Below are 24,109 nucleotides of genomic sequence, written 5' to 3' on the forward strand. Positions count from 1 at the left end.
AGAACCTAATGGACTTAAGCATAATTTGTAATTAACCCGAGCCTGTATCCACGAATTGAGCTCAATTTTCTCCGTCAAAATCCATCGCGTTATTATTTTCACTGGCAAGTGCAGGGCACACGCCCCTCCATAAATTAAGGAGCAAAACAACCCCACACAAACAAAAAGGAGCGCACACAGTACGAGCGAGAACGGACCGGAGCGAGAGGAAGAGCACAGGATCCTTATCTCCTCCGGGGGAAAGCGCGCCATGGCCGCCGCGGTCGTGCACCTCTCCGTCCACGGCCGCCTTCGCCGCTCGCCGGAGGCCGTCGTCTCTCAGGCGTGCCACCGCCCTTCCCTCCTCCGCTGCCGCGCGTTCAAGCAGGAGGCCGGCGGCGACGACGAGAAGCCGAACGAGCCGCGGAAGCGCAGGAAGGGGCCGCTGTACACGCTGAAGGCAGCGATGCAGGGGCTCGCGGGGTCCCGGTCGGCGGCTGCGGAGGTGTATGGCGGGCAGTATGAGCTCGCGGTGGAGAAGGCCGAGGAGATCTTCTTCTCGGTGAGCTCCGTTCGCGAACCGTCGATCGCCCGACACATGCAGTTGCTCTAGATGATAGTACTATGGTTTATTTCTTCGATTGATCGGTTGCCTGGTGCTTGGTTAACTTACGGTACTATCTTATGCATATGCAGATATGGGGGGGTAGATATCGTAATTAAGCCGCATGCTTGCGAGAATTGCTCGCATCAGATGCTGAAAACGATCCTATATATGTTCCGGGGCCTAAATTCTAGTTGATCTTCTCTTCTGGTTTGGTGTTTAGAATTCCAATCACTAGTACTGGCACACTCTATGTGTGAGACACTGATCGGCGCGTTCGATTTTGCTAAATTCTAGGTTGCCTGATATTTCTTAAATCTTAGTGACATAAAACTGCACATTATGAGCCTAAAATTGCAGCGCGAACGTTGTGTAGTTAAGCTAACTTTACTGTGATTTTTAGTTTAAAGAGTCCATAGGGTGAGGTGGGGATGAGGGTGGTTTGATGTAGGTAGGGTCTTTCTTCTCTAGTAGCTACTTGTGACTGTGAACAAAATGTCCACTCTCGCCTGATACTGGCCTAATCGCCTGTGCATTATCTACTTATTTGCAAGATTTGTTCAAAATATGTTGTTATTTAGATCGGCTGCATCATGCCTACTTGTATTTAATCCATTTAAGTTGTCCAGTTGTGTGTTATAAACTTAAAATGGCCATTTTGACTCTTTGCATGCTCGACAGTAAAGAATTTTATCTTTTTTTTTCTGAGACAGATCACACATTGTACTCCTTTTCACATGGATGATCTGTATTCACTGATTTCCTTCTCCTCTCAGGTTGCTACTCAGGTAGGGAGATACGTTATCACTATGATGAGCAGTGGTGTTGTACTAGCAGTTGGATTTCAGTTATCAGGTCAGTCATATACTCTTGTACAATCTAATGCATTGCATTTGTATTCTTCCTTTCTCTTTGTTTCAGTTAATAATGTGTCTACCTCTGTATTTAGGTGGAGACAGCCAAACGGATGCACTAATTTGGTATAGCTGGCTTGGTGGAGTAATTATCGGCACAATGCTAGGTGCAAACAGTGTCCTAGAGGAACATTGTAAAGCTGGACCTCGCAACGTTGTCATAACGGGAAGGTAGCTTATTTTACATTCTTCTTCTGACATGCCATGTGAATCTTTTCCCAGTAAGTAGTGTGCATGCTCTTAATATAGAACAAAACAAATAACCTAATCTAATGAATGTCTCCATAAGTTGATAGGAAATACTATTTCACCTCAGTGACGTATCTCTTTGTTGGTTTATGAAGGAGATTATGGTGTGCGGTTATATATTACAATCCCCTAAATTAGTTGCCTTATAAACATGTGAAGTAAAAATTGATGGATGTTATTTCATGGATCCGACACCGCTGATTTCATCCATGAGAAGCTGTTTTTTTTCGTTGTTATTTATTTTTATGATCATCATTGACCCTGCAGTTTTATGTTGGCAGCACAAGAGGGTTAGGAAAAGCACTTGCTCGGGAGTTTCTTCTTTCTGGAGATCATGTTGTAATTGCTTCCCGCAGGTAGTAGTCCTTGACATAATGCTCTAGTTCAATGGCTCCCTGTCTTAGTTTTCTTACTATCTCCATTTCTATTGGCAGCCCTGAATCAGTTCTTCAGACCATCAATGAGCTTGAAGAGAACATACAGGAGGGCCTGTCAGTTGCCAAGAAGAAACAAAGAGAAACTTTATTACAAGCTAAGGTTGTTGGTACATCTTGTGATGTATGCAAACCAGAAGACGTAAAAAAGCTTGTAAATTTTGCTGTTGGTGAACTGGGTTCAATTGACATTTGGGTAAGTAATTCTGTAGAAATGGATGCCGCTAAGCATTGCATTTTTCACCTCAAGAGTCACTTGGATAAAGTAGAAAAATACAACTTTACCGACTTGTACCCTATCATTTTATTCTGTATTTGCATTGTAGATTGCTCTAAATACGATCTTTTAATTTATCTACAGATAAATAATGCTGGCACAAACAAAGGTTTTAGGCCACTGGTAAATTTTTCAGATGAAGATATTACCCAGGTTTGTTCATTGATATCTTCTATCTGTCCGTAATGCTTCCTTTTAATGACAGGAAAACTATAACTAGCTCGATCATGCTCGATCATCCAATCTGATTTCACTATTCCTTAAAACTGTTTTCCTTGGTTTACTTGCAGATCGTCTCAACAAACCTAGTTGGTTCTTTGCTCTGCACCAGAGAAGCTATGGATGTCATGCAATACCAAGAGAAGGGAGGTCATGTATTCAACATGGATGGAGCAGGATCTGGAGGATCAAGCACACCGTTGACAGCTGTGTAAGCACCTCAGCCATCGAATTATGAAACAATTCCTTATTTAACACTAACTTAAATTTTGTTTCCCTATTTAACACTGAAAAACTTTTTCTTCCCTATCTAACAACGAATCTAAATTTTATGCCTTTTATAACACTCTCATCCATTTTAAGCATAAATGACACCTAAAAAGACCCTTTTGCCCCTCATGTGTTATGTGTGTGTGCGAGGCAGTAACACACACGCAGCATCAGTGAGAGAGGGCAGTAGCACACACAGCAGCACATACACACACCCGCAAAAAAGCAGCACATACACAAGCAGCAACAGACACGCGCACACACACACACAACACCACACACACACGTAGCACTCACTCACAGGCAACACACACACACAGAGACACCCAGCAGCACACGTAGCAGCAGGGACGCATGCAGCACATAGGCACGCAACAACGCGCGCACACACACGTACACACACGCAGTAGTAGCAAATACACACACGTACACACAAAGTAGCAAAAACACACACACACAGTAGCACACACATGTGCGCACGCACACAGATGCAACAGCACACACATGCGCGCACAAACATACTATAAGAGGGCAAAAGGGTCTTTTCAGGTGTTATTTAGGCTCAAAATGGACAGAAGTGTTATAAAAGGCATAAAATTTAGACTCGTTGTTAGATAGGGAAGAAATTATTTGTCAATGTCAAATAGGGCATAAAATTTAGACACAGTGTTAAATAAGGAATTCTCTCTCGAATTATCTGCTACGCATTTATTTAACACTTACATTGTAGAGATGATGTATCTTGCTTTTCTCGTTGTCTAAAACTTGATGATGCATTGTATTTGATGCTCCTGCTTTTACAATGAAACTAAATCTGATGCTGATTTGCAATTTTAAAGTTATGGCTCAACTAAGTGTGGACTAAGGCAGTTCCAAGCATCGCTTATGAAGGAAAGCAGAAGATCAAAAGTTGGAGTACACACCGCGTCTCCTGGAATGGTCCTTACAGATCTCCTTCTAAGGTAACCTCTTAAGTTACTTGACTTCTTCAGATGCCAGGATTCGACTGGCGCAAGAAAAGAAAGTTCATTCTGTACTCTGCAACTCTCTCCTTATATATAGTACTCCATTCCTAAATATAAGTCTTTGTAGAGATTCCACTGTGGACTACGTACGAAGCAAAACGAGTGAATCTACACTCTAAAATGCATCTATATACATCCGTATGTGGTCCATAGTGGAATCTCTACAAAGACTTATATTTAGGAACAGAGGTAGTATATACATGCCGCTCTCATGTTGTTAACCTACAGTCTATTCTTTGCAGTGGTTCATCTCTCCAAAATAAACAGATGTTCAATATAATATGCGAGCTTCCAGAAACAGTAGCAAGGACATTGGTCCCAAGAATGCGAGTTGTGAAAGGAAGTGGAAAGGCAGTAAACTACTTGACACCACCAAGAATCTTGCTTGCCTTGGTTACTGCATGGGTTCGCCGAGGCCGATGGTTTGATGAAGAGGTAGCCTGCTTCTTTCTATAATATAACACCCCTCCATTCTGTCGATGTATCTCTTGCAAATTCTGACCGGTTGTTTACTGATTGCAGGGGAGAGCAGTATATGCAGCCGAGGCTGATAGAATTCGCAATTGGGCTGAAAGTCGAACACGCTTCTCCTTCACAGATGCCATGGAGATGTACACAGAGAATACATGGGTTTCTGTTTTCTCACTCTCGGTCGTCTGTGCATTCATAATGCTTTCCAGTTCAGGCGGACCTTTCCCTGGCACATAATCCCTGGAGTCGCCAAACCAGACAATTCTTTTTTCACTACTGGGATTCTATCATCCAATGACATATGTTGCGAAGGAGGCAAAGGTGATCCCAGACGCGTAATTACACGCAAATAGGATCATCATCAGCCGCCTTACCATTTAAGGATAAGCTAACCGAGCCCTCATCAGATTAAGAAAAGGGTAAATAGCATTTGTTATGTGGGCATTCCACTTACTGTAAGCTAGTGTGTGAAGCTGTCTTGTAAGAACATGTGTCTGAAGTAACCAGAGCACGGAAAGAGTCGAGTAAGTCGACAGGCTTTGGTCGTCTCTTGTACATGGATGTAGTAGTTATGATCCTTATGAACTCATGGTTCATCAGTGTAAAGTTCAGGATATGTATGTCCCTGTTCTTGTAGATTTATACATATCGTTGTATAGAAAGAAAGCAAGACTCGGAAACGTGAACTAAAGAAGTGGATCTTTGTACACATGGAGTAAATTTCCACTGTGGCTTCTTGATCTATACAGGAGTAAATTTCCACTCTGACATTGTGTGTGGATCAAAGGACCACAGAAAATGCTAATGACTCCAGACATTTGCGGCAACGAATTATCCTTCTTCTTTTTTTTTTTGCGAGGAGCGCATCGAATTATCCCATCATGCATATCACCCAAAAAGTCCAATGCCAGAAAGGCTTGACACATCCCAATTACGAAAGCTTCAATTGTGCACATCATCAACATTTTTTTGAATTCCCGAACTTTTTTGTCAAATCCGTGAATAATTTTTCAACTCATGAACTTTTTTTCAAATCTGCGAACAATTTTTTAGTCCTGAACATTTTTTTAGTTCATTAACAATTTTTTAATTCGTATTTTTTTTCAACTTAAAAGTAAACAGACCGATAAAAAAACAAAAAACATGCGTGAGTTTTCTGTCGCTAGCTCTGACTGTGCTCGCTGGGCCAGGCCCATGTCGCACAGGGGAAGGAACAGTCCATCGTCTTGTGCTGGCCCAAACTCCTTCCACAGCCCAATATAAGCCTCTCCGTTCCGAAGTTTTCACTCCTCTCGGTCCCAAAACCCTAGCAGCCTCCCACCCGGCGCCATCCCACCCCCGCCGCAGCCTCCTACCCGGCGCCATCGCACCCCCGCCGCAGCCGCATCAGCCGTAGCCCGATGGAAGTCGACAGAGCCCCGGCCGCTGCCGCGGGAGGAGGATCCTCCTCTGGCGCGATGGCGGTGGACGCGGCCGGCGGCGTGGAGAAGCCGCGGTTCGACGCGCTGATGCCTAGCGAGATGAGCGGCGGGAGGCCACAGTACCGCAAGGTCCAGGTGCCGCCGCACCGCTTCGCGCCGCTGAAGAAGGCGTGGCTGGAGATCTACACCCCCGTCTACGAGCACATGAAGGTCGACATCCGCATGAACCTCAAGGTTGGTGACCCGGCTCAGTTTTCTAGTCTGTCGTTGCAGCGTCCTAATAGTTAGGGGAAGTCGTGTGACCTGTGTTCGTTCTCTCCCTGTCATTTAAAGCACGCCGTTCGGTGAGTAATTATGGAGAAATTTGTTGGTCTGTTGATGATCTTATATCCTGTACGGTTTGGTTCAAGCACTTGTATATCATGGGGAAAATCCGCACTAGCTTAAAGCACCTGTGGTTAGACATTCAGGTCAAAAAGACACGTGATGTATGTCATGTTCCTTCAGTTCACTGTACTAGCACTTTTATCAGGATAAAACATGTTCTGTTTTCAAACTTCAGTGTTCAGTATTTTAATTCCCTGTGCACTTGACCTGAAAAAATGGGAGGTAGTCATGATAGCCATGGTGATAAAATAGACTATTTTTCGAACTTGATTGTTCAGTGTTTTAGCAGTATGTATTGAATCTGATCGATTAGCTTTGATTAGAGGATTCTTCATGAATTCGATCGATTGGATAAACGCTAGCAGTATGTCTTGAAGCAAGTAAATGTCTGCTGGCTATCCTGATTATTTGCATATACATATTTATTTCAGTTCATCATGATGTGAAGCTACTGATTTGAATTATTGCCACCAACTGAGCACCTGACCTGATCAATTAGCTTAGTGGTGTTCTTATTTTTGTGGGAAAGCATAGTGTTCTAGAAGAATACAGATACACGTGACTCAATTGGTTTGCCTTGTGGCCGGTGTTTCTCTCATGGTTTTTGGGTCTGCAGGGAGTTCTTCCAGTGCTTATTATTGGGGCAGAACTTGTCAGATATCTGAATGTTAAGCATTTCTCTGTCTCCTTCGCAGCAATTTCATTAGTCTGTTTTGTTTTTTACAGGCAAAAAGGGTCGAGCTGAAGACGAGGCATGATACACCAGATGTGAGCAACCTTCAGAAGTGCGCGGACTTCGTGCATGCTTTTATGCTTGGATTTGACATTGCCGATGCCGTTGCCTTGCTTCGTCTTGATGACCTGTATGTGGACTCCTTTGAGATCAAGGATGTGAAGACACTCAGAGGGGAGCATCTGTCGCGTGCCATTGGGCGCCTGTCAGGGAAAGGAGGCAAGACCAAGTATGCCATCGAGAACTCTACGAGGACTCGCATAGTTATCGCTGATACGAAGATCCACATACTCGGATCCTTTGTTAACATCAAGGTTGCCAGGGATTCACTCTGTAGTCTTATCTTAGGTTCTCCTGCCGGCAAGGTCTATTCTAAGCTTAGGGCTGTATCTGCTAGGTTGGCAGAAAGGTATTAGTTGAGTCTGGGTCACATTATATAGCTGCAGTTTTGGCCTTGTAAGGTGTTGTATCCGCTGATTTGTGTCCCTGTGCTATGCATTGTCTTGATACGAAGAACAACTTGGAAGTGCCGAGAGATCTGTGGTGATATTCCTTGTGTTCTGTTCTCGGCTTTTTCTTGAGAAAATGCTGTTCTGATACACGTTACCATATGTTTGCTTCGACTACTATTTATATATGCCAAATACTGTTGTGTAAGTTGTGTTGTCTCTTTTTCTTCAGTGTGTGTATTTTATACTCTATAACATGGCTATGGATGTGGAGAATGATCAAGTTAACCTAGAATCTTGAATTGTCAAATTTGGTCGATTTACCCTTACAAATTGACCACAATAATGGTTGTGAATCCTACAGAAAGTTCTGCATTGCTCTTGAGCAGTATGGCGAGCCCTTCTCACAGGAGGCTCACCCAAAACATATAGCATTGGTGCAGTACTTTATTGCCATGTAAATCCATCTTAGCTTGGCTATGTTTCTTTGGATGCCATAGTTTCTTTCTTTGGTGCTTTGTTAATCCAATCTTGGATTACCATCCTGTGCGTGCGTACGGTGCTTCTGCAGAGTTTGAGCTGGATAACAGTTATCAAGGCCTGTTCGGAATTTCACCAGCTCCATGAAATTTCAGGAGTTGTGGAGTCAGGAAATAGCTGCTTCGCAGTTTTCAACCGCAACTCCACCAACTCCGGGAAATTTCAGGAGTTGTGGAGTGGAGGTTCTCCGAACAGGGCCTCAATCTCCTGCCTCCAATGGTCCTTCACAGTACAGCGACACCTATAACCAATCCGTCGCACTTATGTCGTCACAGTCAGTATAAGTTACCCTTAGGATCAGACTTTGGAGAAGGTAAACATGTAGTCTACGTATGGTTATCCTTATGATAGCTATGTATTATTACTGTCTCAAGATCGGACAATTTAACTGCAGCACATGGGCAGTGGAGAGCCATAAAGGGTTTGGTCTGCATCTCCTGCTGCAGTATGTTATCCCTGTAGTAGCTGCTACATGAAGTTTATAGAAGGATTTACATATTTGGTATATGCAAATGTTTGGACAAGATGCAGAAGATGTGATATGCATCCCTTCCGGCAACACCATGTAATCTCTGCTACAGCGAAGGTACCTACTGGTACTCTGTTCTAATACCTATTTTCTGATTCTTATTCCTTGGGCTTAGAAATCGTTAACTGGGCAACATTCTACTCAGCCACGCATAGACCATGATTTTAGTTCCTCAAATTACAATTAAAATTTCAGCTTATCTGTAGAAACTATTGAGAAAAGAATTATCTTAGTCTTCCACTATATTTTTCTTAGTTTTGTTGCTATATATATTTATTGCAATTTAGGTTTGTAGATTTTGTAAAGTGGTGTGTATCATGTGGTACCAGAGAAATTGTTTCTTGGTCGTTTGATGAGTTCTCCAACTGTTTTATTTGACACCACAAATCTCAATTCCAATTGATATGTTTAATCTGTGTAACCATTCGTTATGTCTTATAGCATTGGAACCCTTTGGGGAAGATATGATATTGGAGGCAAACTGTTTGGCAATATGAAGTGTGTTTACTTTTTGCAGAAGGAAAAAGGTATATACTCCTCTCTGTTACTACTTGCAATACATGGGAATTCAGTAGAAGAATTTTTGATGAAAAAATAGAAGTGAAGGACAAACACTTTCTAAATTGTGTGTTTATCTCCCAAACCCAGTGTTCTCTCATGGGCAACTATATGTTACTGTCTCGCGAGTGACATCATGACAAGGTTTAAAAATCCTGATACCAACAAATGTTACTACAAATATTATTTACAAGGAAATAATTAATGCTTTATAGGTAACTAGGAATGAATTATTGTGGTGACGATCTTTCACGATGTATGTCGAAAAACCACAGCCGGTCGCTCCGCTTAGGTCTCGCTCCCCGCGCGCCTCGCCCGCCCCGCCGTTGGCCACTCTGGCCACCGCGGCCACCGCCGTAGCTGCCTAGCCGCCTGCTCTGCTCTATCTCCTACGCTCCATGGCCCTCCTCCGCTCCTCTGGTCGCAGCCATGTCTCTCGCTGATCTTCGCTTTGAAAGAGGTCATGCATTTGAAGACCGTATCTGAGATCTCTGAACTTACCGACCAATTTCACTGCAGAAAATGGTCAACGTGAATTCTTCCTAGTGGCTGAATTCACAAGATCAAAGATCCGTCTCACAGAAGAATCGATAGGTACTATTCTTATTTCCTGCTTTGATGGACGTGCTTCTCTTTACAAAGTTCAAAAACTTGGTGCATGTTTGTTCAAGTTCTCTGTCTCGTCCATCAATGTGGGTTTTGCTATTTATAATGAGGGCAACATCTCTATTTCGAAATTCAATCTGGGTTTTCTGCTTTGGGGTCGAAATGGGCCAAAACACCGCCCTCTTTCAGATCGTGATCAAGAGGAAGGTTGGACTTTGGTCACTCGATCAAACAATCATTCTTCTTACGCCAATGCGGTTCCGGCTCCAAGATTCTTGAATCAAAGATTTCATCATCCTCCTCATCAGAGATCCGACAGAGCTCAATCAACGGTTCCAGTTACCACGGTCTTTGATCGCCTTAAATTCCCCATTGATGGCAATAATGAGGTAGGAATTTTGCCTATTCAAACTGGTCATGCCCCAGCCCCTGTTAATGCTGGCCCATCTTCTCAGGCCCAGTCCAAGGCCTTCTGCTTTCGGTGCCTTCTGGTGGGCCATGAGAGGCCGGCTTGCAAAAATAAAATCAGATGTCGTAATTGTAAAGGGTGGGGCCACATTGCCAGTGGTTGTCTCTCGGCCTTCCGATCACTCGCCTTGTCAAATCAGCGGTCCACCTCAGTATCTGTTCCTACCGCTGCAGCTCCCATTAATGGCGCGATTGGAGTGCAAGACCCGAGGAATGCTATCGATGATTCTGGGATCCCTCACCTAATCCAGCCAGAACAGAGCATCTTTCCCCTAGCTCGAGTTCGCTCCCTCCTCCGCCACCCCTCACAACTAGCAGATTACTGCAAGCTTCAGTCAGCAATCGCGAGCTCAGCAGCAGGGCCATTGCCAACTTTCCTTTTGACCCCACTCCTTTTTTTCCACCGCATCATCAAGCCATTGAAGTAGAAGGAAGACCGGCCAGAGTTAGGGTTATTACGGACCCGGCCACACCGCACCATGAGGAATGGACAATAGTCACTATTGTTCCTATGCCTAATCAGTAGGTTATGTTCCCTAATGTGAGGCAAATCATCGGTGAGTTCCTCACTCAAGTCAAGCATTTGGGTTTCCAGGAGATCTGTCCATGTCCTTTTGGACAGGCATACATCAGGCTGAGAAACCCCTTTGATCGGGATGCCTTGGTTCTTCAGAGTCCGCACGTTTATGGGAATGTTCACATCATCTTCCAGAGACACAATCAAGGTATGAACTGGAGAAATCTGGCTTTAAATAGGGATATCTGGGCTTTGTTAGTGGGGTTTCCGTTTGATAAAAGATAAATCCATGAGTTAGCCAATGCTGTCAGAGGCTTTGGGAAGATGCAGATGTGGGATAGAGCAAGAAGCACGCAGGCTGCCCTCATGGTAAAAATTAGGGTGGATGACCTAACAGATGTTCCTATCAGTATTGTTCTTGGGGAATCCGAGGACCCAAATTCTGAATCTTGGACAGTGCTTGTTATAATTCTGCAGCAAGAGCTTTTGGGAGGAGGCCCTCCTATTGAATACCATGTACCTGTTGATGGAAACCCTCATCCTCAGCTTGCAAACCCTTTTCATCATCCAAACCAGCTAAATCACTTTGTGGGACCAATTCAAGAGCACCAGGCCCAAGATGTTGTGGGAGACAACCAGCCAAATTTTCACTAGCAAGCAATGCAATAGTTTGGCAATGATGTTGACTTGGAAGCAGATGAACAGGTCCCTGGCTGGGGGCACTAGGCCATGCCTGCTGAGGATGATGCGTTTATTGATCAAGAATTAGAAGATGGAGAGTTTATGAAGCTTGCTGATCTCATGGAGCCTCTGGCAGAACAAAACATTCAGGTGGAGTTGCCAGATATGGATGTTAACAGTGAGCTAACTCTTTCTGTTGGCTCAAATGGTATAGAGGTGGATTATGCACCTGCAGCTCAGAATCAGAATTTGGGAGGCAATGTTTTTTTAAATCATGTGATTCAGGTGGACCATGTAAATGCAGTTCAGAACCAAAATATGGAGGGAAATATTATTTTAAATCAAGTGATTCAGTCCCAAGAGGGACTCCATGGGCTGCCAGATCTCAATTTGTTTCTGGGGCCAACTCAGGCCTAGCAAGCCCAGGGTCAGTTTGCACATGTGCAGATGCAGGAAGCTCCAGCTCTGGCTGCTCATGGGGAATTTCTTAACCTTTTGCCTCCAGGTCCACTTGCAGATATTGATTTAAATCAAGGGCTAGATGTGCCTAAGATTTTGGACAACTCACCTGACCCTGTAGTTGTTGCCTCTCAACCAACTGGTGGTCCCCCTCCATTAGTTCATATTGAGGATGAAGCTCCTTTCTTTAGTCTGAACCTAGCAGAGGGGCATGATCCTATTATTAGGCTGGCCATGCATGAAGAATATAACCTTGATTTGGAAGCTGCAGCTGCTCTCAGTGATAATATAGATGAAGAATTTGAAATCGTTGAAGATAAAAATGCAGTCAGCACTAATGCCTTGACAGTCTCTGCATGTAATCATTCTCACTCTTTTTCATCTTCAGAAAGCTCTGCTCCTCCAGGATTCAGTATCAAAGGAAAGTATTTAGCTAAAACTTTAGATTCTGACTCGTCTGCAGATCTAGTGGGACAGAAACCAGCTTGCTGGGATGCTTGGGAGCTTCATTTCTCAAAAAAATTGTCTGGAGCCACTGAAGTCCAGGTACCACTTGATTGGGTGGACTTTATTTGTTCCACTTTATTAAATCCTAATAAGTTTGAATGGGCTGCCTCTTTTCTCAAATCACCCATGTGGCACATAATCAGAGAGGGATCAGATGAGTCATCTTATTTGAATTTCTTTATTCCTTCATCATGTCTTGAATCTGCAGCATATATCTGCTCTCAGGTTCATAATGCTGAAGATAGAGGAGCCCAAGAGGATTCTACTGAAGGAAATATGCCCTAGAGGCAATAATAAAGTTATTATTTATTTCCTTATATCATGATAAATGTTTATTATTCATGCTAGAATTGTATTAACCAGAAACATAATACTTGTGTGAATACATAGACAAACAAAGTGTCACTAGTATGCCTCTACTTGACTAGCTCGTTAATCAAAGATGGTTATGTTTTCTAACCATAAACAAAAGAGTTGTTATTTGATTAACGGGATCACATCATTAGGAGAATGATGTGATTGACATGACCCATTCCATTAGCTTAGCACCCGATCGTTTAGTATGTTGCTATTGCTTTCTTCATGACTTATACATGTTCCTATGACTATGAGATTATGCAACTCCCGTTTACCAGAGGAACACTTTGTGTGCTACCAAACGTCACAACGTAACTAGGTGATTATAAAGGAGCTCTACATGTGTCTCCAAAGGTACATGTTGGGTTGGCGTATTTCGAGATTAGGATTTGTCACTCCGATTGTCGGAGAGGTATCTCTGGGCCCTCTCGGTAATGCACATCACTTAAGCCTTGCAAGCATTGCAACTAATGAGTTAGTTGCGGGACGATGTATTACAGAACGAGTAAAGAGACTTGCCAGTAACGAGATTGAACTAGGTATTGGAATACCGACGATCGAATCTCGGGCAAGTAACATACCGATGACAAAGGGAACAACGTATGTTGTTATGCGGTCTGACCGATAAAGATCTTCGTAGAATATGTACGAGCCAATATGGGCATCCAGGTCCCGCTATTGGTTATTGACCGGAGACATGTCTCGGTCATGTCTACATTGTTCTCGAACCCGTAGGGTCCGCACGCTTAAAGGTTACGATGACAGTTATATTATGAGTTTATGCATTTTGATGTACCGAAGGTTGTTCGGAGTCCCGGATGTGATCACGGACACGACGAGGAGTCTCGAAATGGTCGAGACATAAAGATTGATATATTGGAAGCCTATGTTTGGATATCGGAAGTGTTCCGGGTGAAATCGGGATTTTACCGGAGTACCGGGAGGTTACCGGAACCCCCCGGGAGCTATATGGGCCATAGTGGGCCTTAGTGGAAAAGAGAAGAGGCAGCCCAACATGGGCCGCGCGCCCCTCCCCTCCCTTGGTCCGATTAGGACAAGGAGAGGGGGCCGTCCCCTCTCTCTCCTTTCCCCCCTCCGCGAATCCTATTCCAACTAGGATTGGGGGGGGGGAATCCTACTCCCAGAGGGAGTAGGACTCTCCTGGCGCGCCTCTCCTGGCCGGCCGGCCTCCCCCCTTTAGTCCTTTATATACGGAGGCAGGGGCACCCCAGAAAGAGACAAGTTGATCCACGTGATCATATTCTTAGCCGTGTGCGGTGCCCCTTCCACCATAGTCCTCGATAATATTGTAGCGGTGCTTAGGCGAAGCCCTGCGACAGTAGTACATCAAGATCGTCACCACGCCGTCGTGCTGACGGAACTCTTCCCCGACACTTTGCTGGATCGGAGTCCGGGGATCGTCATCGAGCTGAACGTGTGCTAGAACTCGGAGGTGCCATAGTTTCGGTGCTTGATCGGTCGGGCCGTGGAGACGTACGACTACATCAACCAAACGCTTCCGTTGTTGATCTACAAGGTACGTAGATCACACTCTCCCCTCGTTGCTATGCATCACATGATCTTGTGTGTGCGTAGGAATTTTTTTGAAATTACTACGTTCCCCAACAGTGGCATCCGAGCCTAGGTTTTATATGTTGATGTTATATGCATGAGTAGAACACAAGTGAGTTGTGGGCGATATAAGTCATACTGCTTACCAGCATGTCATACTTTGGTTCGGCGGTATTGTTGGACGAAGCGGCCCGGACCGACATTACGCGTACGCTTACGCGAGACCGGTTCTCCCGACGTGCTTTGCACAAAGGTGGCTAGCGGGTGACAGTTTCTCCAACTTTAGTTGAACCGAGTGTGGCTACGCCCGGTCCTTGCGAAGGTTAAAACAACACCAACTTGACAAACTATCGTTGTGGTTTTGATGCGTAGGTAAGATTGGTTCTTGCTTAAGCCCGTAGCAGCCACGTAAAACTTGCAACAACAAAGTAGAGGACGTCTAACTTGTTTTTGCAGAGCATGTTGTGATGTGATATGGTCAGGACATGATGCTAAATTTTATTGTATGAGATGATCATGTTTTGTAACCGAGTTATCGGCAACTGGCAGGAGCCATATGGTTGTCGCTTTATTGTATGCAATGCAATCGTGCTGTAATGCTTTACTTTATCACTAAGCGGTGGCGATAGTCGTGGAAGCATAAGATTGGCGAGACGACAACGATGCTACGATGGAGATCAAGGTGTCACGCCGGTGACGATGGTGATCATGACGGTGCTTCGAAGATGGAGATCACAAGCACAAGATGATGGTGGCCATATCATATCACTTATATTGATTGCATGTGATGTTTATCTTTTATGCATCTTATCTTGCTTTGATTGACGGTAGCATTATAAGATGATCTCTCACTAATTATCAAGAAGTGTTCTCCCTGAGTATGCACCGTTGCGAAAGTTCTTCGTGCTGAGACACCACGTGATGATCGGGTGTGATAGGCTCTACGTTCAAATACAACGGGTGCAAAACAGTTGCACACGCAGAATACTTAGGTTATACTTGACGAGCCAAGCATATACAGATATGGCCTCGGAACACGGAGACCGAAAGGTCGAGCGTGAATCATATAGCAGATATGATCAACATAGTGATGTTCACCAATGAAACTACTCCATCTCACATGATGATCGGACATGGTTTAGTTGATTTGGATCACGTAATCACTTAGAGGATTAGAGGGATGTCTATCTAAGTGGGAGTTCTTAAGTAATATGATTAATTGAACTTAAATTTATCATGAACTTAGTCGTGGTAGTATTTTGCAAATTATGTTGTAGATCAATAGCTCGCGTTGTTGCTTCCCTGTGTTTATTTTGATATGTTCCTAGAGAAAATTGTGTTGAAAGATGTTAGTAGCAATGATGCGGATTTGATCCGTGATCTGAGGTTTATCCTCATTGCTGCACAGAAGAATTATGTCCTTGATGCACCGCTAGGTGACAGACCTATTGCAGGAGCAGATGCAGACGTTATGAACGTTTGGCTAGCTCAATATGATGACTACTTGATAGTTTAGTGCACCATGCTTAATGGCTTAGAATCGGGACTTCAAAGACGTTTTGAACGTCATGGAGCATATGAGATGTTCCAGGAGTTGAAGTTAATATTTCAAGCAAATACCCGAGTTGAGAGATATGAATTCTCCAACAAGTTCTATGGCTAAAAGATGGAGGAGAATCGCTCAACTAGTGAGCATGTGCCCAGATTGTCTGAGTACAACAATCACTTGAATCAAGTGGGAGTTAATCTTCCAGATAAGATAGTGATTGACAGAATTCTCTAGTCACCATCACCAAGTTAGTCGAACTTCGTGATGAACTATGATATGCAAGGGATAACGGAAATGATTCCCAAGCTCTTCGTAATGCGAAAATTGACGAAGGTAGAAATCAAGAAAAACATCAAGTGTTGATGGTAGACAAGACCACTAGTTTCAAGAAAAGGGCAGAGGGAAGAAGGGGAACTTCAAGAAGAACAACAAGCAAGTTGCTGCTCATGTGAAGAAGCCCAAGTCTGGTCCTAAACCTGAGACTAAGTGTTTCTACTACAAAGGGACTGGTCACTGGAAGCGGAACTACCCCAAGTGATTGGCAGATAAGAAGGATGGCAAAGTGAACATAAGTATATTTGATATACATGTTACTGATGTGTACTTTACTAGTGTTTATAGCAACCCCTCGGTATTTGATACTAGTTCAGTTGCTAAGATTAGTAACTCGAAACGGGAGTTGCAGAATAAACAGAGACTAGTTAAGGGTGAAGTGACGATGTGTGTTGGAAGTGGTTCCAAGATTGATATGATCATCATCGCACACTCCCTATACTTTCAGGATTAGTGTTGAACCTGAATAAGTGTTATTTGGTGTTTGCGTTAAGCATGAATATGATTTGATCATGTTTATTGTAATACGATTATTCATTTAAGTAAGAGAATAAATTGTTGTTCTGTTTACATGAATAAAACCTTATATGGTTACACACCCAATGAAAATAGTTCGTTGGATCTTGATCGTAGTGATACACATAATCATAATATTGAAACCAAAAGATGCAAAGTTAATAATGATAGTGCAACTTATTTGTAGCACTGCCGTTTAGGTCATATTGGTGTAAAGCGCATGAAGAAACTCCATGCTGATGGGATTTTGGAATCACTTGATGCTTGCGAACCATGCCTCATGGTCAAGATGACTAAGACTCCGTTCTCCGGAGCGAGCAACTGACTTATTGGAAATAATACATACTGATGTATGCGGTCCGATGAGTGTTAAGGCTCATGGCAAGTATCGTTATTTTCTGAACTTCACAGATGATTTGAGCAGATATGGGTATATCTACTTGATGAAACATAAGTCTGAAACATTTGAAAAGTTCAAATAATTTCAGGGTGAAGTGGAAAATCATCGTGACAAGAAAAGAAAGGTTTCTACGATCTGATCGTGGAGACAAATATTTGAGTTACGAGTTTGGTCTTCAATTAAAACATTTTGGAATAGTTTCACAAACTCATGCCACCTGGAACACCACAGCATAATGGTGTGTCCGATCGTCATAACCGTACTTTATTGGATATAGTGCAATCTATGATGTCCCTTACCGATCTACCACTATCGTTTTGGGGTTATGCATTAAAGACAGCTGCATTCATGTTTAAAAGGGCACCATCTAAGTCCGTTGAGATGACACAATCTGAACTGTGGTTTGGCAAGAAACCAAAGTTGTCATTTCTTAAAGTTTGGGATTGTGATGCTTATATGAAAAAGTTTCATCCTGATAAGCTCAAACCCAAATCGGAGAAATATGTCTTCATAGAATACCCAAAGGAGACTGTTGGGTACACCTTCTATCACAAATCCGAAGGCAAGACTTTTGTTGCTAAATTCGGAGTTTTTCTAGAGAAGGAGTTTCTCTCGAAAGAAGTGAGTGGGAGGAAAGTAGAACTTGATGAGGTAACTGTACCTGCTCCCTTATTGGAAAGTAGTTCATCACAGAAATCTGTTCCTGTGACTACTACACCAATTAGTGAGGAAGCTAATGATGATGATCATGTAACTTCAGATCAAGTTACTACCGAATCTCGTAGGTAAACCAGAGTGAGATCTGCACTAGAGTGGTACAGTAATCCTGTTCTGGAAGTCATGTTACTAGACCATGACGAACTTGCGAACTATGAGGAAGCGATGATGAGCCCAGATTCCGCGAAATGGTTTGAGGCCATAAAATCTGAGATATGATCCATGTATGAGAACAAAGTATGGACTTTGATGGATTTGCCCGATGATCGGCAAGCCATAGAAAATAAATGGATCTTCAAGAGGAAGACGGACGCTGATAGTAGTGTTACTATCTACAAAGCTAGAATTGTCGCAAAAGGTTTTCGACAAGTTCAAGGTGTTGACTACGATGAGATTTTCTCACTCGTATATATGCTTAAGTCTGTCCGAATCATGATAGCAATTGCCGCATTTTATGAAATCTGGCAAATGGATAAACAAAACTGCATTCCTTAATGGATTTCTTAAAGAAGAGTTGTATATGATGCAACCAGAAAGTTTTGTCAATCCTAAAGGTGTTAACAAAATATGCAAGCTCCAACGATCCATCTATGGACTGGTGCAAGCATCTCGGAGTTGGAATATATGCTTTGATAAGTTGATCAAAGCATATAGTTTTATACAGACTTACGGTGAAGCCTGTATTTACAAGAAAGTGAGTGGGAGCACTACAACATTTCTGATAAGTATATGTGAACAACATATTGTTGATCGGAAATAATGTATAATTTTCTGGAAAGCATAAAGGAATATTTGAAAGGAGTTTTTCAAAGAAAGACCTCGGTAAAGCTGCTTACATATTGAGCATCAAGATCTATAGAGATAGATCAAGACGCTTGATAAGTTTTTCAATGAGTACATACCTTGACAAGATTTTGAAGTAGTTCAAAATGGAGCAGTCAAAGAAAGAGTTCTTGCCTGTGTTGCAAGGTGTGAAATTGAGTAAGACTCAAAGCCCGACCACGGCAGAAGATAGAAATAGAATGAAAGTCATTCCCTATGCCTCAGCCATAGGTTCTATAAAGTATGCCATGCTGTGTACCAGATCTATTGTATACCCTACACTGTGTTAAGCAAGGGAGTACAATAGTGATCTAAGAGTAGATCACTGGACAGCGGTCAAAATTATCCTTAGTGGAATAAGGAAATATTTCTCAATTATGGAGGTGACAAAAAGGTTCGTCGTAAAAAGTTACGTCGATGCAAGTTTTGACACAGATCTGGATGACTCTAAGTCTCGATCTAGATACATATTGAAAGTGGGAGCAATAAGCTAGAGTAGCTCCGTGCAGAGCATTGTTGACATAGAAATTCGCAAAATACTTACGGATCTGAATGTGACAGACCCGTTGACTAAAATTATCTCACAAGCAAAACATGATCACACCTTAGTACTCTTTGGGTGTTAATCACATAGCGATGAGAACTAGATTACTGACTCTAGTAAACCCTTTGGGTGTTGATCACATATCGATGTGAACTATGGGTGTTAATCACATGGTGATGTGAACTATTGCTGTTAAATCACATGGCGATGCGAACTAGATTATTGACTCTAGTGCAAGTGGGAGACTGAAGGAAATATGCCCTAGAGGCAATAATAAAGTTATTATTTATTTCCTTATATCATGATAAATGTTTATTATTCATGCTAGAATTGTATTAACCGGAAACATAATACTTGTGTGAATACATAGACAAACAAAGTGTCACTAGTATGCCTCTACTTGACTAGCTCGTTAATGAAGATGGTTATGTTTCCTAACCATAAACAAAAGAGTTGTTATTTGATTAACGGGATCACATCATTAGGAGAATGATGTGATTGATATGACCCATTCCATTAGCTTAGCACCCGATCGTTTAGTATGTTGCTATTGCTTTCTTCATGACTTATACATGTTCCTATGACTATGAGATTATGCAACTCCCGTTTACCAGAGGAACACTTTGTGTGCTACCAAACGTCACAACGTAACTAGGTGATTATAAAGGAGCTCTACATGTGTCTCCAAAGGTACATGTTGGGTTGGCGTATTTCGAGATTAGGATTTGTCACTCCGATTGTCGGAGAGGTATCTCTGGGCCCTCTCGGTAATGCACATCACTTAAGCCTTGCAAGCATTGCAACTAATGAGTTAGTTGCGGGACGATGTATTACAGAACGAGTAAAGAGACTTGCCAGTAACGAGATTGAACTAGGTATTGGAATACCGACGATCGAATCTCGGGCAAGTAACATACCGATGACAAAGGGAACAACGTATGTTGTTATGCGGTCTGACCGATAAAGATCTTCGTAGAATATGTACGAGCCAATATGGGCATCCAGGTCCCGCTATTGGTTATTGACCGGAGACATGTCTCGGTCATGTCTACATTGTTCTCGAACCCGTAGGGTCCGCACGCTTAAAGGTTACGATGACAGTTATATTATGAGTTTATGCATTTTGATGTACCGAAGGTTGTTCGGAGTCCCGGATGTGATCACGGACATGACGAGGAGTCTCGAAATGGTCGAGACATAAAGATTGATATATTGGAAGCCTATGTTTGGATATCGGAAGTGTTCCGGGTGAAATCGGGATTTTACCGGAGTACCGGGAGGTTACCGGAACCCCCCGGGAGCTATATGGGCCATAGTGGGCCTTAGTGGAAAAGAGAAGAGGCAGCCCAACATGGGCCGCGCGCTCCTCCCCTCCCTTGGTCCGATTAGGACAAGGAGAGGGGGCCGGCCCCTCTCTCTCCTTTCCCCCCTCCGCGAATCCTATTCCAACTAGGATTGGGGGGAGGGGTGGGGGAAATCCTACTCCCAGAGGGAGTAGGACTCTCCTGGCGCGCCTCTCCTGGCCGGCCGGCCTCCCCCCTTTAGTCCTTTATATACGGAGGCAGGGGCACCCCAGAAAGAGACAAGTTGATCCACGTGATCATATTCTTAGCCGTGTGCGGTGCCCCCTTCCACCATAGTCCTCGATAATATTGTAGCGGTGCTTAGGCGAAGCCCTGCGACAGTAGTACATCAAGATCGTCACCACGCCGTCGTGCTGACGGAACTCTTCCCCGACACTTTGCTGGATTGGAGTCCGGGGATCGTCATCGAGCTGAACGTGTGCTAGAACTCGGAGGTGCCGTAGTTTCGGTGCTTGATCGGTCGGGCCGTGGAGACGTACGACTACATCAACCAAACGCTTCCGTTGTCGATCTACAAGGTACGTAGATCACACTCTCCCCTCGTTGCTATGCATCACATGATCTTGCGTGTGCATAGGAATTTTTTTGAAATTACTACGTTCCCCAACATCTACTGCCTCTGATGAAATTAATTTCAACAACTCTACGCCCCTCCCAAAGAAATAGAAAGGATAGAGTTCCAATTGTGGAATCTGAGGTAAGAAGAAGTGAGAGATTACAACACTTAAACAAGGGTTATAAGCACAAATCTTATCAGGATATCACTTGCATGGCATGCAAAGCTAAACCTCCCATTTGTAACATCAAGGTTATTAAAAATTTGACTGCCTCTTACTGCAAGGTGGACCCAAAGGTGTGCTCAGATGAAAATCTCCTCAAGAAGAAATCAAAGAAGGGAGGGAAGCAGCCTGGTTGGAAAGATTAAACATGCTGACCACAAGGAAGGAGGAGACCTGGAACAAGATAGCTTGCCCCTGCTTTTGGCTCTTTTATATGTGTTTCTGTAATGGATTCAGTCATGCTATCAGACCTGTATTTTGTGAACTGTATGAGCTCTGGTCTTTCAGAATCTTCTTATTGGTTTGCCTGACTTGCATCTTCTCATGTATGACTTCCAAAAGTCCTGGCATGTTGTGGATTATATTTGGCAATGTTTAAATCCTGGAATATCTTAAACTGGAATGTGAGGGGTATCAACTCTAGTGACAAATGGCTTGCTATTTCAAACAAAATTGAGGAAGCCAATAGCTCTGTAATTTGCTTACAAGAAACTAAAAGGGAAACTTTTGATAGTAATTACATAAAGTTTTACCCTAAGAGAATTAGCAAATTTGATTTTCTTCCTTCAGTAGGTGCTTCAGGAGGTTTGCTTGTTGCTTGGAATGATAGCATTTTCCAGGGAGAGTGCCTTTTTGAAAATGACTTCTCTATCTTTATGAGATTCACTTGAGTGCACACAGGTGCTTCTTGGATTTTGACAAACATGCATGGGCCTTGTGACAACGAGGGCAGGCAGAACTTTCTAGCTTGGTTTAAAAACATTCAGATGCCTATGGATACAGATTGGGTCATCATAGGGGATTTTAATTATATCAGATATCCCTCAAATAGAAACATGGGGCATGGAGATAATAATAACATGATGCAGTCTAATGAAGCTATCAACAATCTAGCACTAGTGGAACTTCCTTTAAAAGGCAGAAGTTTTACATGGAGCAACATGTAGCAGGCCCCACTCCTTGAGAAGATTGATTGGTTATTCACCTCAGAAAGCTGGTTTACAACCTATCCCAATACCATGGCTCATCCGTTGTCTAAACCAGTTTCAAATCACTGCCCCTTTGTTATATCTGTTGGTACTGCAATCCCAAAAGCTCAGATTTTTAGATTTGAAAACTTCTGGCTTCAGCATCATAATTTCAATGAAACAGTGCAAATAATTTGGAGTGAGCCTTTGCAAGAATGTAATAGTGCTAAATTATTCACTACAAAATTTAAGAGGCTCAGAAAAGGGCTAAAAGTCTGGAGCAAAAATATTTCCAATCTAGCTGGAATCATTCAGGCCACTAATGCTTTGCTTTTGATGTGGGATCATTTTGAGGAATACAGAGTGCACTCAGATATGGAAAGTAACAGTAGGGAGATGCTAAAAGAACACCTCTTAAAAGTGCTATATTTCCAAAGAATTTATTGGAGGTAAAGGGCTACCATCAAATGGGTAAAATTTGGAGATGAAAATTCCAAGTTCTTCCAAGCCAAAGCAACTATCAAATATAGGCACAACTATATCCAAATGCTTGAAGACAATAATGGGCAAGAGCACACTAAACATTCTTCCAAGGTTGCTATTCTCTGAAACTCTTTCAAGGAGAGACTGGGAAAAACTGATATCACTTCTGATCCCCTCAAGCCGCTCAGTTTAATCCCTAGATTTGAAGGGTTAAATGATCTTGAACAACCTTTCACCAAAAAAGAAATAGATGAGGTTGTTAAGCACTTGCCATCAGATAAAGCACCTGGACCAGATGGTTTTAATGGAGATTTCATCAAAGCTTGCTGGGATATCATCTCTGAGGACTTTTACCATCTTATTGAGGTATTCTATGAGGGTAAAATTTCTCTTCAGAGCATAAATGCATCATTTATAACCTTGATCCCCATGAAAGACAGTCCTGTTTGTGCTAGTGATTTCAAACCAACTTCCCTCTTAAATGGTACAATCAAGATCATTACTAAATTGCTAGCTAACATGTTGCAGACTGTTATCCTTAAATTGGTTCACACAAACCAATATGGATTCATAAAGAGCAAAAATATCCCTGATTGTTTAGGGTGGGCTTTTGAATATTTACATCACTGCCATCAATCCAAAAAACCAATTGTGGTGCTCAAGCTGGACTTTGAAAGGGCTTTTGATCTGATTGATCATCAAACTATTTTGGCAATTCTAAAAGCACGAGGTTTTGGGGACAGATGGATTAACTGGATCAGCATGATTTTGACCTCAGGATCTTCTTCTATTATGCTAAATGGAGTTCCTGGAAAGTTTTTCAAGTGCAAAAAAGGAGTCAAGCAAGGAGATCCTCTTTCTCCCCTTCTGTTTGTTCTAGCTGCAGATCTTCTGCAAACAATTCTGAATGAAGCCATGCAGCAGAATCTGATCCAAGCTCCTATTAGCAGCCAAGCTTGCCCTGATTTTCCAGTTATTCAATAAGCTGATGATACTATCTTAGTCTTACCAGCAGAGGCTCAACAATTAGCTCAAATCAAGAATCTTCTGCTCTATTACTCTCAGCTAACTGGGCTCAAATCAATTATGAAAAATCTTTTATGGTGCATATTAATGTCCAACCTCAACACATGTCTGCCATGGTTAACATTCTGGGTTGCAAATAAGGAAATTTCCCCTTCACATATCTAGGACTACCCCTAGGCAGCTCCAAACCAAAGATCGAAGACTTCAACCCAATGATGCGAAGGATTGAAAGAAGTCTAACTGGGTGCTCCACCATGCTATCTTATGATGGCAGACTGATTTGATAAAATCTGTCTTTGCTTCACTGCCTATCTTCTTCATGAGCACTCTGGCTCTTCCAATGGGGGTCATTGATCAAATCAATAAGTATCTCAGGAATTTC

At 42.8% G+C, this 24,109-nt stretch overlaps 2 protein-coding genes across 2 annotated transcripts; both read left to right on the forward strand.

Annotated features, from left to right (window-relative positions):
- The first annotated feature begins 148 nt into the window (after nt 1-148).
- Nucleotides 149-5,151, forward strand: NYC1 (NAD(P)-binding Rossmann-fold superfamily protein). Its single transcript, XM_048695327.2, has 10 exons — nt 149-541; nt 1,360-1,438; nt 1,533-1,668; nt 2,028-2,102; nt 2,181-2,376; nt 2,542-2,610; nt 2,748-2,887; nt 3,786-3,908; nt 4,214-4,406; nt 4,494-5,151. The coding sequence occupies exons 1-10, from the start codon at nt 251-253 to the stop codon at nt 4,677-4,679; spliced, it is 1,488 nt and encodes a 495-aa protein (XP_048551284.1). The 5' UTR covers nt 149-250; the 3' UTR covers nt 4,680-5,151.
- Nucleotides 5,152-5,714: 563 nt separating this feature from the next.
- LOC125530914 (RNA-binding KH domain-containing protein) lies at nt 5,715-7,640 on the forward strand. The gene is made up of 2 exons (XM_048695328.2): nt 5,715-6,097; nt 6,977-7,640. Exons 1-2 carry the CDS (start codon nt 5,843-5,845, stop codon nt 7,397-7,399), a joined length of 678 nt encoding a protein of 225 aa, XP_048551285.2. The 5' UTR covers nt 5,715-5,842; the 3' UTR covers nt 7,400-7,640.
- Nucleotides 7,641-24,109: the final 16,469 nt, after the last annotated feature.

The sequence above is a fragment of the Triticum urartu genome, chromosome 3A (assembly GCF_056163025.1).
Source record: "Triticum urartu cultivar PI428250 chromosome 3A, HENAU_Tu73, whole genome shotgun sequence".
NCBI lineage: Eukaryota > Viridiplantae > Streptophyta > Magnoliopsida > Poales > Poaceae > Triticum > Triticum urartu.

What these genes read in the sequence shown, in the direction of transcription:
- NYC1 (XM_048695327.2), top strand. Translation starts at nt 251, where the DNA reads ATGGCCGCCGCGGTCGTGCACCTCTCCGTCCACGGCCGCCTTCGCCGC. An exon ending in CCGAGGAGATCTTCTTCTCG is followed by an intron (nt 542 to 1,359) that starts GTGAGCTCCGTT and finishes TTCTCCTCTCAG; the next exon opens with GTTGCTACTCAGGTAGGGAG. An exon ending in CAGATGAAGATATTACCCAG is followed by an intron (nt 2,611 to 2,747) that starts GTTTGTTCATTG and finishes GTTTACTTGCAG; the next exon opens with ATCGTCTCAACAAACCTAGT.
- LOC125530914 (XM_048695328.2), top strand. Translation starts at nt 5,843, where the DNA reads ATGGAAGTCGACAGAGCCCCGGCCGCTGCCGCGGGAGGAGGATCCTCC. An exon ending in ACATCCGCATGAACCTCAAG is followed by an intron (nt 6,098 to 6,976) that starts GTTGGTGACCCG and finishes TGTTTTTTACAG; the next exon opens with GCAAAAAGGGTCGAGCTGAA.